The sequence below is a fragment of the Hydra vulgaris genome, chromosome 15, assembly GCF_038396675.1.
Source record: "Hydra vulgaris chromosome 15, alternate assembly HydraT2T_AEP".
In the NCBI taxonomy this organism is placed as follows: Eukaryota; Metazoa; Cnidaria; class Hydrozoa; order Anthoathecata; family Hydridae; genus Hydra; species Hydra vulgaris.
Window position 1 is genome coordinate 53,211,251 of NC_088934.1, and position 16,823 is coordinate 53,228,073.

At 27.2% G+C, this 16,823-nt stretch overlaps 1 protein-coding gene across 3 annotated transcripts; it reads right to left on the minus strand.

The window, feature by feature from the left end:
• Positions 1 to 1,659: 1,659 nt before the first annotated feature.
• LOC136091532 (uncharacterized) lies at positions 1,660 to 7,069 on the minus strand. 3 transcript variants are annotated; one of them, XM_065819195.1, is made up of 4 exons: positions 6,729 to 7,069; positions 2,826 to 6,576; positions 2,217 to 2,507; positions 1,660 to 2,068 (listed from the first exon to the last, which is right to left on the minus strand). In XM_065819195.1, the coding sequence occupies exon 2, from the start codon at positions 6,226 to 6,228 to the stop codon at positions 4,150 to 4,152; it is 2,079 nt and encodes a 692-aa protein (XP_065675267.1). In that variant the 5' UTR covers positions 6,229 to 6,576; positions 6,729 to 7,069; the 3' UTR covers positions 1,660 to 2,068; positions 2,217 to 2,507; positions 2,826 to 4,149. The 3 variants fall into 3 exon arrangements, with proteins under 3 accessions (XP_065675267.1, XP_065675264.1, XP_065675266.1); XM_065819192.1 differs by having other exon boundaries at positions 2,706 to 6,576; XM_065819194.1 differs by lacking the exon at positions 6,729 to 7,069 and having other exon boundaries at positions 2,706 to 6,705.
• Between the last annotated feature and the right edge of the window lie 9,754 nt (positions 7,070 to 16,823).

The window sequence follows — 16,823 nt, forward strand, 5'->3', positions numbered from 1 at the left end:
ATTTTTTGAAAAACTAAATAATGTAAAGCGTAAATTTACAATTAAAGTGGACGAATGCAAAAATTGCACTTGTTTACGGTAAGTAAACGTAACAGCTCATGTGCTTGGAATAGACTCAAATATAATTGAATGATATGTTCTGGATTTGACGTAAATAAAAAAACAAGCAAATGCAAAAACAATGAAACTTTTGGTTTGAGCTAAGTTGACAGACTTTTGAATTTTCTTAAAAGTGAAGTTATTGCATCAACTAACGATACAGCAGCTGCAATAAAAAAATATGGCAATCTGTTAGGTGTTTTAAATCAATATGGCCATAATCACATACATCCACACTCAAAATCATTTCCAAATTGAACTAAAGAAAGAATTTGATCAACTAGATTCGTTCAAAAAACGATAGACAACCCTGGACATTTTGTATCACGCTTTTATACCAATTCGCCCAACCTCAACAGCCTCTGAAAGAGTATTCTCAACAGAAGGTTCAATTAAAAAAAAAAGAAGAAGTTTATATTTTGAAACATTCAATTCACTTATATTTTAAAAATGTTTTTAAAAAAAAAATATTTAAAAGAATAACAGAATCATTCAAAAATAATTATTAAACGTTTTTTTTATTGAATTATTATTATTCTTCATTTTTGTTAATACGTCATTTTATTTTTGAGAAACTAGTCGAGTATTCGAATATTTATATATTTTTTTTATTCAATATTCGAATAGTTAAAAAGCTTGAGTTGTCGGATAGTCTAGTTAGATCAAAGCTTTGTCTCTTTATTGGTTTGTCAAAGAAGCTTTAAACAATACTATTGTAACAGATCTCAAAGACAATTCTCTTGGAGTGACTTTCGCAACTGCCATCAAAGTATGTCGTTTTTAGAAAACTCAATTCTGACATTAGTAATGGAATTTTGTCAATATTTTATTATAGAAGGCAATAACATCAAACAAAATAACATTGAATGTTTTGTTAGGAATAAAATAGAGTTTGTGGAATAACATCAAAAATAAAAACTGTCTATTCTCCAAACTATATTTAAAAAAAAAAGTTAGATTTTTTATTTGTTTAGGAACTTTGGTCCATATCTTGGCCTAATGCTTCACCATATCTCAAAGAAATGGACCTTGAAGAAGCTACTGGTGTATTGCGGTAGTGCAGAGTAACATCTTAAAACATTGCTAAACACTTTAACAAGACAATTTCAGAGATTTTACGTCTGCCATCTCCACTCCACACAGTAAATAAAAAAACCGTTATATTTTTAAAAAACATAACGGGAGTTTTCCTCGCACATAACGGTTAATTGCCGTTATTGTTTAATACTTAATATGTATGAAAATAAAATAACGGTTTTAGCGTTATGTTTTTTCATAGCAAAATTGCCTTGAACATAACGGTTACATAACGCCAATTAGCCGTTATGTGAGAGGAAAACTCCCGTTATATAACGCGTATTTTACCGTTATGTTTGAAACCTGATATAACGGGTATTTATCCGTTATGTTACCCGTTATGTCAAATTATAATTATTTATTTTAAAGTAGGTTTTTTGAAACGCATGATTAATAGCAGAAACTGCTAAATAAATAAACAAACTAACCCTGAGCATTTTTTATGTTTATAAAAGTTAAATTAAAAAATAAAACAAATTTATGCAGTTTAATTTCCTAATATATTTATTTTAAATTATGTTTCATTATCGTGAAAATTATTTACAAAATAATTGAAGAAATTAACTTATTTACATTTATTAAATCAAAAATACTTCATATTGCTGTGAAAAGATTGCAAAAGAAAAATGCATTTTTTAGATAGTAAAGCCGATTGTCCAAAGCCGCAAATATCTTGCAAACAACCCAGAAGCTGCCCAAAACAAGAAGGATATGTCAAATCTAGCAAATAATAAACGGCCATCAAAACAACCACCATTTTACATGTACTGATCAAGGGCTGAACATCCATCTCGACACCGCTACGACTCCTTACTCCATATTCCGTTTTATTATAGATAACTTGTGGACCATACAAGCTTGGCACTCTTAAGTATTCATGTATTGAATCACACTAAAATATTATAAATACAAAATAAGTAATGCAACCATAAAAAAAACAAAAAACTATTATTAATACATTAAATGGATTTGAATCAATGTTAAGTTTATATTTTATAGAACTGGCTTAATACCAAATAAAAAAAACAAATAAAACTTACATCAACTTTCATAAACAACTTATCAGTTGTCTTCTTAGAAATAAGTGATTTCTGGAGCAGCATTAAACTTTCAGTATGGGTTTGCGAATCAGGAGAAATCCAAACCAACATCTTTTGAATCTTAAGAGATGAGTCTTTAAAAATAGGGTACAAACGAATCGCTTCTTCCAGCATTAATCCAGGAGCATATGTAACTCTTTTTGGAAATACACTATAAGTCTTATTATTAAAAAGATGTCTGTTAAGAATAGACAGTGTTGAAAGCGATGGCTTTTTCTTATTAAATTCATTCTAGGTGAAAGAAAGAGTTATATACATACTTTATTTTATAGCTATTTAATAAAATAAAGTAACGAGCTGACACTTAATATTAATCATAATATTTCTAAATTTTTTGCATCTAAGTTTACCTAATTAGACTATAATTTCTGATATTAGAATTAGAAATCATTTTTATACAAAAATTAATAAACACAGAAAAAATCTTACTATAACATCTTGTAATAGCTGTTCTTTATCTACAACTGATTCGGACAAAATTGGATTTACTGCTTGGTCTCTATTATTGATGGAACTATTTACAACTGAAAAATGAGGAAATCGCTTTACCTTTAAACTATGACATTTACTAAATTGTCTTTGTCGATAATTATTCGGCAACTTTTTGAACAAGAAATCCAAATAGAAAATTAGAAAATTAAATAATATGAATTAAACAATTTATGTATGCAGCAGCAAATTTGAAAATCTGAAGTAAAATATAAAAACGATGGAAAAGGAAAGAGATCAAAAAAGTATATTAAAATAATAAATATTACAAATTTTAATTAAAAAAATATTATAGTATCAAAGACGTGATTCTTACCCATTTATGGCTGTAAGAAGGATATAAAGAAATGCAAGTAGACTTTAACTTCGCAAAAAATATTTTTCGTAACAATGTTCTATTTTTTATATTACTATGATTAGGCACATGCGAACAACAAAAAGCTAATAAACAAGACATTAGCTCTCTAGATATCACCTTATCTTCAATAGAAAACTTGCTGCTCAGAAATAGTTTTATGTGAGGTGGAAAAAAATCAATAAGAGTTTGTTTAATTTCACCATCAAAAGGAATTCTGTTAATCTAAAAATTTATTATTAATGTCAATATTAAAAACATAAAAGGAAAATTAAAAAACATTTAGTTTCATCTTGTGAAAATTGACAGAATAAAACATTTACAACTACTAAAGATAATGGTGTACACTGGATTTTTAGATGTTTGAGTTTTGACACTTACAGGCATTGTGCAAACTTTTGTATGTTTATGCTTATATCAAAAAACAATGTTTTGCAAAGAATTGGGGTGATTGGAGCTTGGGAACAAAAAAACCTTAATTTTTGGGCCCATCTGGCCCTTAATGTGGGAGCAACAAGTTTATAAAATTTTTTTTTTTACTATTTTTATTTAAATTTATGTCCATCAACAAATTTCAAATTTCAAAAATAATCACTTATTTTTCAAAACCCCCCTCAATTTGAGGGGGCTGTAAACATTGCAGGGTCATAAAAACTAAACACTAAGAGATTATTGCATGAAACTTGAAATTTGTTGATGAACATGAATTTAGATAAAAATAGTAAAGGAAATATTTTATCAACTCGTTGCTGCCACATTAAGGGCTGGGTGGGCCCAAAAATTAGGGTTTTTTTGTTCCCAAGCTCCAATCACCTTAATTCTTTGCAAAACATTCTTTTTTGACATAAGCATTAACATACAAAAGTTTGGAGTTTGCACAATGCCTGTAAGTGTCAAAACTCAAACATCTAAAATTCCAGTGTACACCACTGAAAGTTGACAAAATAAATAAAACAAATTAGACTAAAGCAACCATATTTATTGCAAATAATATAAACTTTGTATAAAATTAGTTTTCTTTCAATGCAACTATATGATAAGGACTGGCAATGCTGGGGGTACAACATAGAAAATATCCCCTTCTTTAAAATAAAATGCTGGCCAAGGAAAAGCTAAGCCTTCAGCTGCAATAGTTTTAAAAGGAACTGTGTCGTCCTCAACAGCAGTAAAAAAACCTCGTAACACATTGTAGGTAAGGCACTGAAGCTGTGAGGTAATGAATGCTGTTTTTTCTCCTTTTTCTTGTATTTCTTTAATAATATAAGCAGAAGATTGAAAACCATCATGAAACCATAAAGACGATTCAGGACAATATTTAATACCATTAATCCGGATGCAGGTAACAATATTTTTTTTTAAAGTAACTTGATTTAATTCACAAAGAACTCCATTATTAATTTCTCCAAAAGAATTATAAAAAGATGCAACAGTGTTTAAAACCATACTCTTCATAGCACTATAAGGCATATTTTTGAAGTTAAAATGCCTAATATTTTTTATTACTTGGTGTTTCCTCTCAAAAGCCATACACATGTGGTATCGTAGTGGACCAAACTGTCTGGATTGCTGAGGATAATGAATAAGAAAATGAAGCTTTGGTATAAACTTATCTGGATATAAATTCATAAAAAGAGTATGATGGGCTGCAATTGCTTCTTCTAAAGAGATGAAGTAAGCCTCAGTGGTAACTGGAGAGAGACACATTTTAAGAATATGCAGCAGCTTAATAAGACATAAGAAATGACAATCAATAGTGATACTTCTTAAAAAAATTGGTAAAATACGACAAATAGAAAGAACTTGAGCACTGCCAAATTTCCCCTTAATAACCAAATCAACTATTACAGGTGGTTTTTCACTGTCTTTTGGGTATTGAAACAATTTCACAAAATCGTTCAAGCTATCTATTGTAAAAAAACCTTTCAAAACCCCATGATTCAAGTAAAGTTCTATCTGCAAAGGTATTACACCTTCTAACAAATCATGCATTGGATCAAAAAGAACTTGCTTTGTCACATCAAATTCCTTAATTTCAGATAAAATACTGTTAGATTGAAAGCCATATAGTTTTGACCATTTTAAACGTTCAACTCTGGGAAGACTAGGATTACCTAGTTCTTTGACTCTTATCTTGTGTTCCTCTAAATTCCTTACTTTACACTGAGAATGTTTATTATAAACTAACATTTCTGACCTGGTCGAATTACACACTCTACAGCACCTCACAACTTTCTTGCTAAAACCCTCTTTAAAACCAGCAATTGCATTGCAAGTTAATGAATCGCCAATAAAGTGTTTTAACTTTACAATGAATTTTTTACCTTTAGCATTAGTTAAAGTTGAGGAATCAATCAATGATAGTTCATTTAGAGATTGTACCAAGTCAAGAAGAAGAGATTTCATAAAGCTTTTTACCTTAACAGATTTAGAACCAGTTATTGCTAAAGGGAATATTGAGAAAGATTTACTTAAACAGCATTGTGGAATGTTTAACAACTGAAAATATAAAACCCACAACTTGTGTTTTCCTCTAGATTTGCCTATTGGATTAGTTACACCTAAATCATCTGAATACAATGAGATAGATATTTCTGAAGAATACTCTAGAAACTTATCATATTCATTTGATGTAAAAATAAACTGAAGTATTTCTTTAAATGGAATAAAACATCCATGTAAACTATTTTTGGATACTAACTGAATTTGTGGCATTTTAAAAGCAGTTTGAAAATATCTTGTTCTAAAATATTCTGTTGATAGTTGTTTACAAATTGTAGAAATCTCTTCGTTTTGTGATTTATTATTAAAAATATTTTGCAAGTTTGAAAAAATAATGTTGACCACATTTTCAGAGCATCGATATTTTCCTCGCAAATGAAGAGCTAATGAAGCAAGTTGATCTTTCCTATTTTCATTCAAAAATTGAAAATCGTCCGGTTTTTCGATATTAAAATCAATATTATTATTAATTACTTCAATTTCAGTATCAAAAGGAGCAAAACAGTTTTTATTGTGAAGTTTAAAATCTTTAACACTTTTAAATTTTGAAAAACAGTTTTCACATACAACTGAACCTTCCTCACCATGTAATTTAAGATGTGATATCATTACATATTGTTTACTTGTTTGAAAACTACAATTAGAACAAGATAAAATTACTTTTTGAGATGCAGGTGGTTCAGCACTTGATTTTGGTGGTTCAGCAACTTGTGCAGCAGTTGATAACAAACTTGAATTTTGCGATTTTGAAGACACATCTAAATCCTCAAGTACATCTTCTTCATAATTGGAGTCTTGGTAAAATGTAGATTCAGTTGGAAGTTGAGGAATTATTTTTTGCTACAACTTCCACTTCCAGATTTTGTTCATTTAAAATGGCAACAAATGTTTCAGAATCGACTTCACATCCATTCCACATGATGCCACTTATATCACTGTCACCAAACTTCTTAGAAGCTAAAAAAGTATAATTTTAAATTAAATAGCTCAACTATTGTTTTTGGCATATGTAATATTTTGAATATTATTAACTGTGAAGAACTTGAAGATTCATATAAAAAAAATGAAGATTAAATAAACAAAGAATGTGGATTAAAAAATAAGCTTACCATTAGTTAAAAAGTCTGCAATATTGCTATTACTAGCAAGAACAATTTTTCTTTCACCAAGATACTTGACAACAATAGCCTTTATAATTTTGAACTATTAATTATTGCAGTTATTATTACTTATAAAACTTAAATTATACAAATAGTATATTTAACATTATTTAACACTTGCGATATAAAATAAAATTAATTTTAAGAATAGTAATATGTAACAAATAGTAAGTATTAAATAAATAGTAGTAAAGAACATTATTAAGCAACATACAAATACAGTGAACTCCCAATATCTTGAAGCCTCCAAGGGACCAAGAAAATAGTTGAATTAGCAATACTATTATATATATTTAATAATTGAAATATAATATCTATATGTATGTATGTATGTATGTATGTATGTATGTATATATATATATATATATATATATATATATATATATATATATATATATATATATATATATATATATATATATATATATATATAGGTACGTGGACTGATTTTTTTAAATTATAATGTTATATATTATTAGAAAGCTCTCAAATACAGTATTTCAAAGGTGAAAAAATTACGAAAATCAGACAATTCTATAAAAAGTTATGACGTTTTTAGTAGAAAATTTTCGATATATGGATTTCTTGATAAAACTGTGGTCAAAAAAATTTTTTTTTTTACATAAATTGTTATAACATTGTCAATTCTTATTCAAAAATCTATAACTTGATATCAAAAGATAGGTGTAAAAATGGGCTTTAATTTTAAACTTTTTTCTAGGTAAATGGCGCATCAAGGGATCCAGAGGGGGTGCTAATCCACCACCGACACCTCACAAAAAACACTTTTTCTCCATTAAAGAGTGTTTTTTTTATGAAATTGATAATATTTATGAATAACATTTTAGTATTATTTTATTCTACATCACTAGCGAGTATTACAGGTCTATCATAAAGTTGGGTGTTAGGTTGTGGGTAAGGTTTAACACACCCTATCAAAATTTCATTCTTTTAAATATTGTATTATTTACAAAAATGAGCAAATTATAAAAAATAAATATAACATTTTAATACTTTGAAAAATAGTAACTAGTGGTGTATAAAATTACCTTTTTTGGAGGGGGCGTATGCCGCCCCTCCCCCCTGCTGCCCTAAACCTGAAAAAAAAAATTAATAACAATTTCACAAAAAATGTTAAAATGCTTTCTTAAACAGAGAGAAATTAGAATAAAAAACTAATTTACCACATTACAAGATGAGTTTGAATATCCATTTTGTCCTTTAAAGGGACCGATTCCCCACTCCAACCTTAACAAAAAACACACAAAAACAATAAGTATTTTGAAATAAAAAATGTAATTAAGTTTTGTCTTGGCTTTTAGTGAATGATTTAATTTTTCAATTCCATTAATGAATAAAATTAAATCATTTTTAACAATAGACACCACGTGAAGGTAAGCCAGAGCCGTCTATCAAAAAAAATTTGCAAGCCATAAAACTTGCTGTACCATATTTGCAAGCTCCAAAACTTGCTGTACCATATTTGCAAGCAACAAAACTTGCGGTACTCATTTTGCAAGCCATAAAACTTGCTGTACCATATTTGCAAGCTACAAAACTTGCGGTACTCATTTTGCAAGCCATAAAACATTGCGCCTAGGTCGACCTCTTCTGCCACGACCACTTGCAGTACCTCTGCTGCTGTCCCCAGCACTCCTGTTTGGGGGATAATAGGGCCATCTAAAAAGAGGGTCATCTTTGCCCCCAAACTGGATCCAACGCAAATATAATCTGTTGCTGGTGGGTCCAGGATGCTGGGTCCTGTAAACCCTGTAGGCTTCATTTGTAAGCAGTAAAAGCAAATAAATAATAATTATATTAGTAACAAATGGCATTATGTAACACTTAATAAAAATTTTTTACTTGTTAAAGTTTATCTAAATATATAAATTTATTGACTAATAAATCACTGATAGGTAAACAAATTTTTAATAAGAGTAAAAATTTCAATACTGCTAGTGATTTTCCTTTTATGAGAATTCAAATGAAAACACAATATAAATGTATTAAACAGTGTATATTAATAGGAATAATAAAAATTTAATAACCATTCAGATACATTTTTAATACATAAATTTACCAGCAGAAGGTTGAGCAGGTGGAACTAAAGGTAGAAAAAGTTGTCATTTAAAGATATTGCAGTTGCTAAGAAATGTGCACTCATATTAAAAAGTAATAGTTTTTAGACATACCAGTCGTTGCAGATGAACATGAAACTAAGGTTAAAAAGTTGTAATAAGAAAAATTGTAATTGATGAAAAATGCATACACAATTAGAAGGTAAAATTTTTAAAACTTAACAATCGTAGAAGATGAACACGGTCCTAAGGTTAAAAAGTTGTAATACAAAATTAATATAGCAAATGATGAATAATGGACATGCATATTAACAAGTAACATTATTTAGACATACCACTTGATGCAGAGGACGATGAAACAGAGGTAAAAAAAGTTTTAAAAAAGAAAAATATAGCAATTGATAAAAAAAGGCATACACAAATAGAAAGTAAAAATTTTAAAACTTACCAATCGTACCAGATGAAGATGGTCCTAAGGTTAAAAAGTTGTAATAAAAAATTAATATAGCAAATGATGAAAAATGGATACACATATGAAAAAGTAATATTATTTAGACATACCACTTGATGCAGACGACAATAAAACTAAGGTAAAAAAGTTGTAATAAAAAACAAATATTGGACTTGATGAAAAGTACATACACATATTAGAAAGTAAAGTATTTAAAATATACCAATTGTAGCAGATGAGGATGTTCCTGAGGTTAAAAAGTTTTAATAGAAAATAAATATTGCATTTGTTGAGAAATGCATACACATATTAAAAAGTAATAGTTTTTAAACTTACCACTTGTTGCAGTTAAAGTTGGAACTAAGGTTAAAAGATGGTTATACAAAATAAATGTTGCATTTGATAAGGAATGCATAACAGGTTTTTAGAACTTACCAACTGTACCAGATGAAGATGGTTCTAAAGTTAAAAAAGGAGTAAGACACCGCAAAAAAAAACAAGTTTAGCATTAAATATATTTACAGAATAAAAATTCCTGGTTTTCAAAATTACTAACTATAGCAAGTGATGAAAGGAGAGTTAAACAAAATATGAGTTAAACCTAGACACACATGTTTAAACTTCTGTTACTATGATTCATAACAAAAGTTATAATATACAAACTTACCAATGGTAGACCTTGTCGATTCAGCTAAAAGTAACAAAAAAATTGTACGATAAAAAATAACACCTTGTAATTGCCAAAAGTAAGTTCAAAAAATAACAACTAAAAAATTAAAATATAAAGATTATACGTATATAAACAAGAAGCTAACATTAGGAATGGGTATATACTTATGTAAACAATAAATATATATAAACTAGTATACATCAAGAAAAAGGTATAGACAATAATAATTATATTATATATTTAAAAAAACTTTAGAAACATTAAGTTAATGCAAAAATGTTATGGGAACTATACTTACGAAATCTCAAAAAATCTATAATGATAGTGCTAGGATCTAAGCACGAAGCAAATATTAGACATGTTTGTATAATTATTTAAATAATATTTATAGGATGAAGTAGTATACAACAGGAAAATAATAAAAGAAGATGAATGTAATTTTTATACCATTTTTAAACTAAACCTTAAAAAAATATGTCTGTTAAGAATAAATCAATATAAATTCGATTTGTAGACTTCTATAGAAATTAAAAGAAAAGAAGCAAATTATACAAATCATAAAATAGTTTATTTTTAACAAAGTATTTGTTAATATAAAAATAAGTATTATTAATACTTATTTGTGTATTAACAAATTTTTATACTTATATGATGTTTTAATGAACCTGTGAAATGATACTTTAATCTATCAATAAAATTAAAACAGTTTTAATTTAATAGTATTAGATTAAAACTGTATTATTAAAAATGTGTTACTAAAAATGTATTAGTAATACATTAATCTTTTTATACTTAAGATTATCTTACTAAGATAAACAAAAAGAGTAAGGTTTTTACATTTATGTTTTTGTTTTAAAAATAGTTAGCAATAATATAATTATGAAAAAAAAAATTTGCTTACTATCTGTTAGAGAATCTATATATTTTTGTAAGTCTTTTTTTTCCATTTTATCTGTTTTTCTGTTATCTGTTATCTAATAATAAAAATAATGCAGAAAAAAAAATTGTTTTTCTAAGAACGGCCCCCCTTCCCGCCCCCGTATTTATATAGTTCGCTGTTACCGAAAAAAAAATTCATTAAAACAGAAATTAGGTACCAAAAGTGCTGCACTTAGTTATATATCTGCTCCCATTTTTTTTTGGCTGAAATTTGGCAGGTAAAAAGAAAATACATGTAGAAAGTAGAATAAATAATAAAAAAAGCGGGCTCAACATTTCTTTGATACGAAATTAATGTGAGAACATCGACTAAATTTTCATAGAAAATTGTCAGCAAAAAAATTCACAAAAAAGTTAGGCAACCATACTTAAAAATAATATAAGAATCAAGCTTGACCTTTCTTCTTTCAAAAAATATTCTATGTTTATATGTGTTTCTAAAAAGAAATACCTCAAAAAAACGTTTGGCTAAGGCTACCTAAAAAAAGTGGTATTTGTAGAATAACACATAGTAAACTATCTGCTCCCTTTTTTTTTTCTTTGAAAATTGGCATGTGCTTAGAAAATGCATGTAGAAAGTTAAATCAATAATAAAAAAAGCGGGCTCAACATTTCTTCTACTATAAATTAATGTGAGAACATATACTATATTTTCAGGACCATAACAAACCATGAAAAATTAGTAACCATACATTAAAAGCCACATAAAAATCAAGATTAACCCTTCTTCTTTCAGAAAAATATCTAGGTTTATATATGTTTCTAAAAAGAAACACCACAAAAAAACGTTTGTCTGACGCTACCTTAAAAAAAGTAGAAAAAAACGTGGAACAAAATTTTAGCACAAAAATCGGCTCCGTAAAACGCGATTTCCGCGTACCTATATATATATATATATATATATATATATATATATATATATATATATATATATATATATATATATATATATATATATATATATATATATATATATATATATATATATATATATATATATATATATATATATATATATATATATATATATATATATATATATATATATATACATATATATACATATATATATATATATATATATATATATATATATATATATATATATATATATACATATATATATAAATATATATATATATATATATATATGTATGTATATATATACATTATTATTATTATTATTATTATTATTATTATTATTATTATTATTATTATTATTACTAATTACTAAATAATAATAATATAAACAAATATAAATACTAATCATTAACAACCCAAATGTTGTTTAAATGCTTGAGAAAATTAAATAAGAAAACTAAAATAGTAAAGACCTTACAAACAGAAATTGCAAAGATCCTTTAGATTCGCGCTATTTTTTACTGATAAAATAATCTGTTTAACATAACGGTTAACCATAACGGTTAAAAATAAATTCACAAATATATGTTACCATACGAATGATTTAGGCGTTATATCACTTTCAACATGATTTCAAGTTAACATAACGGTTAACATAACGCCAAAATTTTCGTTTACCGTTATGTAACCGTTATTTTAGCGTTATGTTTTTTGCTGTGCACATCTGCAATATCCACAAGACTTGTACAAGCAATAATGCAAATATGCTAGCAGCCAACACACAACTGACTGAAGGAGTTAAAGAAGGCTTTGGGGTGCGGATCACTTACTTAATCTTGTGGTGTTCCTGCATCCCTGAGGTAAAAAACGCTGCTGGTGCATTTAAGAAACTGTCATATAGAACCCACAAAAGTTTTACAAACACAGTATCAGAACAGAGTGTATCAGGATAGTCAATCAATAGAAGGATGAATTAATTAATGAAACTGGTAATTATTTCATTTATTTGAGCATTTTTGATATAATATTTGGAATATACAGTCAAACTTGGTTATAACAATTTATCTATTAGGTCATTAGAACTAAAAAAAACTGAAAAAATTGAACTTTATAAAAGTTAAAACTGTTTAATTATTTAATCTTGTTTTTTTAGGACAAAAATAAGGTCTTTTGAGTAGAGCCTACCCACTTAGTCACTGTTTGAGTCAACCATTAACCCATTGCTGTTAGAAATACACAGGTACCTCAGCTTGTAAGATTTTTTAACGACTAATGTTGATAACAATGGTGGAGAAAGCATCATTAGTAGTACGCTCTTATTGCCAAGTGTGCCAAAAAATTTGATTTTTTCACTATTTTGTCACAGGGGATTGCAAAATGTAAATTGTTCAAAAGTTCAAACTGCAAATTATTGAGCTTCGGCCATATAAACCTTGGTCATTTGAAATTTAGCCATTCAAAGTTTTTCGTTTTTTTTAATGTTAATTAAAAGTTTAACAAAATTATGAAAATCAATTCATTTTAGCTAGCTCTGTGCGAGTTTTCTCATCAAGAGGCGCAACTGTTTCCTAGAGAAGAACAAAGCTCGATAACGTCCACACTGTGTTTTACTGCAAGGATAACTTTCCAAAGGTGACAATTTCTGCAAAGATTTTAGAAGATAAAGCAGTCGGACGCTGAAGAGGAACTAGGTTTTGAAAAGGAAAAAACTGAAGTCTTAATGGAAGGCTCAGCTAAAATTCTTTTCAACACACTATACGTCACTAAGCAAAAATTTTACTTTCATTTTTTGAAAAGTTTTCTAACTTTAACTTTTCATATATTTTTCTATCAAATTAGGTTAAAAGTTTCTAATTTAAAACAAGATGATTTAAAATTTTTTCAATTTTGTTTTTTTAAGAGGCAGAATTTTAGGGTTAAAAAAAATTCATGTTTTTGATAAATTTAGATATTGTTTATGATGAAAATCAAACTATATATTAGTTTATATATATTAAACTTACATATTTTCAACTTTATACTGATATATTTTCAATTTAAAGAGATTTTCAATTTAATGAAATTATATTCTAATATACTTTTCAACTTAATGATATATTAAATTTTGCATAACAGTTATTTTTTGTTTAATACAGTTTTTTTGTTTAAGCTACAGAGGCAGCCAGTTTTTTATTGGATGCAAGTTTTATGCAACAAATCAAGTTTTTATAAATAAAATATTCTGGCTACCTCTGCAGTAAGATACTTTTCTTCTTTTTTACGGCTGTAAACTGTATGAAAAACCAACTTAGATTATTCTATAGTATGAAGAACCAACTTAGGTTATTCTACTAAAACTTTTGTTATTTATTGTAATAGAAACAATTGTTTCGATAATTAAGTTAAAGTTTTCCGATAATAAAGAATTGTAAACCGATATTTATAAAACACTAAAGTTTATTTGTTAACTTAAGTTAACAAATAAACTTTAGTACCGACAAACTAAAATAATCTGGAAAAGAAGAAAAAAACTCTGGTTTTCTAAATATTTTTTTTTTTTTTTTTAAATATGCACATAATATAATTATATAATATTCTGTGTAAAAATTATTTGAAAGTATTCAATGGTTTTTTAAGGAAACTATAAGAAGACCTGGTATCGAAGAGTACCGCCACATAGTGGTCGAAGCCACATAGTGATTAGCATTTAACTAGTTTGTTCACAATTCCGACTTAAGGGACGACGTTTATGTAGACTATGTATCTCGAGCGGGATTTAAACTCATAACCCTTGGATTACTATAATAACGCTCTAACCACTGTGCCGCTCTAACCACTGTGCCGCGGCTGTAAATTCTTAAAGTTTTGAAAAATAATTCCTCTGAAGTTAAAATAAAATTTTTTGCTAATAAGGTCTAGTATTTTGATGATAATGATATATGAAATTAATTGGACTAAATTTGAAAAGAACAAATTTGAATTTGACAAGGTTTAAATATATTAGAACTTGAAGTAGAATTTGACTCAAATTTGTCAAATATTGACCACATTGAACTTAATTTTCAAAATTTAAAAAATCAAAATTTGAAAAAATTTGAATGATATCAACCATTCTTATTTGATACCATACAAAGTTTATAAAGTAAATTTAAGTTTTTCAAAATTAAATCTCCGTAAAACAAAGAAGGAAGAGGAGAAGTGGTGGTGGTTGAGGGGGAGGGAAGAAGTGGTTATAACCTTTACATGCAATTACTTTAAATGGCATTATTTTGGACATTATACATTTTTTAACATAATTTTAAATCCCTATATAAACTTTTATCTAAGATATTAAATATTTATATTTCAAAAAAAGATAACACCCTGCAATTATCCGAATGATACGTTTTGTGTTTTCTTGTTCCAAACTTTAGCACAGTTTTTGATAAAATAAAATTTGATAAAATAAAATTTTTTGATAAAATACGCAAGTATGAAAATACAACGGTTTTGAGCTCAATCAAGACAATGAGGGAAATTCCGCCCGCCCTTTTTTTGTCACTAATACTTGAAGTTTGCAGCCCTTTATAAAAAAAAACATGCAATGTCAATAAAAAAATTAGAGTTTTTATTTATTATTATGATGCTATAAATTATATTTTGAAGTAATTTGAAATTATTGAAATACAATTATTTGACAAAGGGAGTATAGTTGTTTGAATAAAAATAGTATTAAGTTGATGTTTCGATATTTTGTCTAGCCCTAACAATAAGTTTATGTATGTCTCTTTAAATATATTTGAATAACGCATTCGCAATAACAAGTTAATAATAAAATTATGACTTTATTATTAAAAACTAAAAAAAAAAGAGAACAAAAGGTTAAACTCATGGTGCGTAATTAAAAAAATGTGATTCGCTTTAGCGTCATTTTTATTTTAAACCTTCAACGTTCACTTCAATAGTGAACTTCAATAGTGAACTTCAATAGTGAACTTCGATAGTGATTCATTAAAATAATGCCATGCTTATTTTAAATCAATACAAAATCATTTTACAGTTGCACTGGTTAAGACAGCATAAAACATTCGAACCGATAAGATATTTATACAAAAGTTAACTAAAGTACAAAATTTCTTATAGACAGTAGGGTGTCTCAAAAAATTTTTTTTTTTGAAAATCAAAATGTGGAAAAGTTCAATCGTTATCATTATGTATTAGTACCTTATAGTAAAAATTTCAGCCTCCCAAATCAACTCTAAGGTAAAGAAGGTGGTTTTAGTCAATTTCTATATAATATAATTTTTCCTGAATATTATATTTTAAAGTTCCGAATATAGATAGTTTTAAATTTAAAACACTCACAAAACACTAGTTTCGATTTAAAATATATCTTATAGAATAAGAAAAATACAGATTTTGTGGGACAATTTCATTTCAGATAATAATTCTAAATTGAGTTTAAAAGCAACAAAAACGTGATTACAGTTGTGATACTTGTTAGATGTTCTGCAGATACTTCTTTGTAACTTTCTTGGATACTTGTTGTCTGTTTTTACGGACAACCTAGAAAATAATAAATAAAATTAAAAAAGGTTATTTTGTAAAATAATTAAATAATCCAATGAAAATTCCTTGTATTTGATATTAATAGTTTATTTTATTAAATAAAATGATATGAAGATAATTTAAAACGTTTCGCAGACAATATTGCATAGCATTCGCGTACATTGGGTGGGGTAAGTGGTTGTTAGTTGTATATTATTAAATGCAATTGACTTCCTTTTTTTGTAATTAAAAATAATATGTGTTTGCTATTATAAATTGCCTTATTTTTCAAAAACGAACTCCTCCTTCTTACAATTTACACGCTACAATTCTGTATAATAATGTTTACTAATTACCTGAAGAGTATCCTGAAGTCTATCCTCATTATGTGTCCTTCCAATAAAGTCTTGGATCAGCTTTATGTGACGTTCTGCCCTATCATTTATCACTGCAAGCTGATTTGCACAAGCAGAAAACTTGACAAATGACTTAGGGCCTCTCTCACTTTCGCAAGCTGCTATACCTTTCTCCTTCCACAG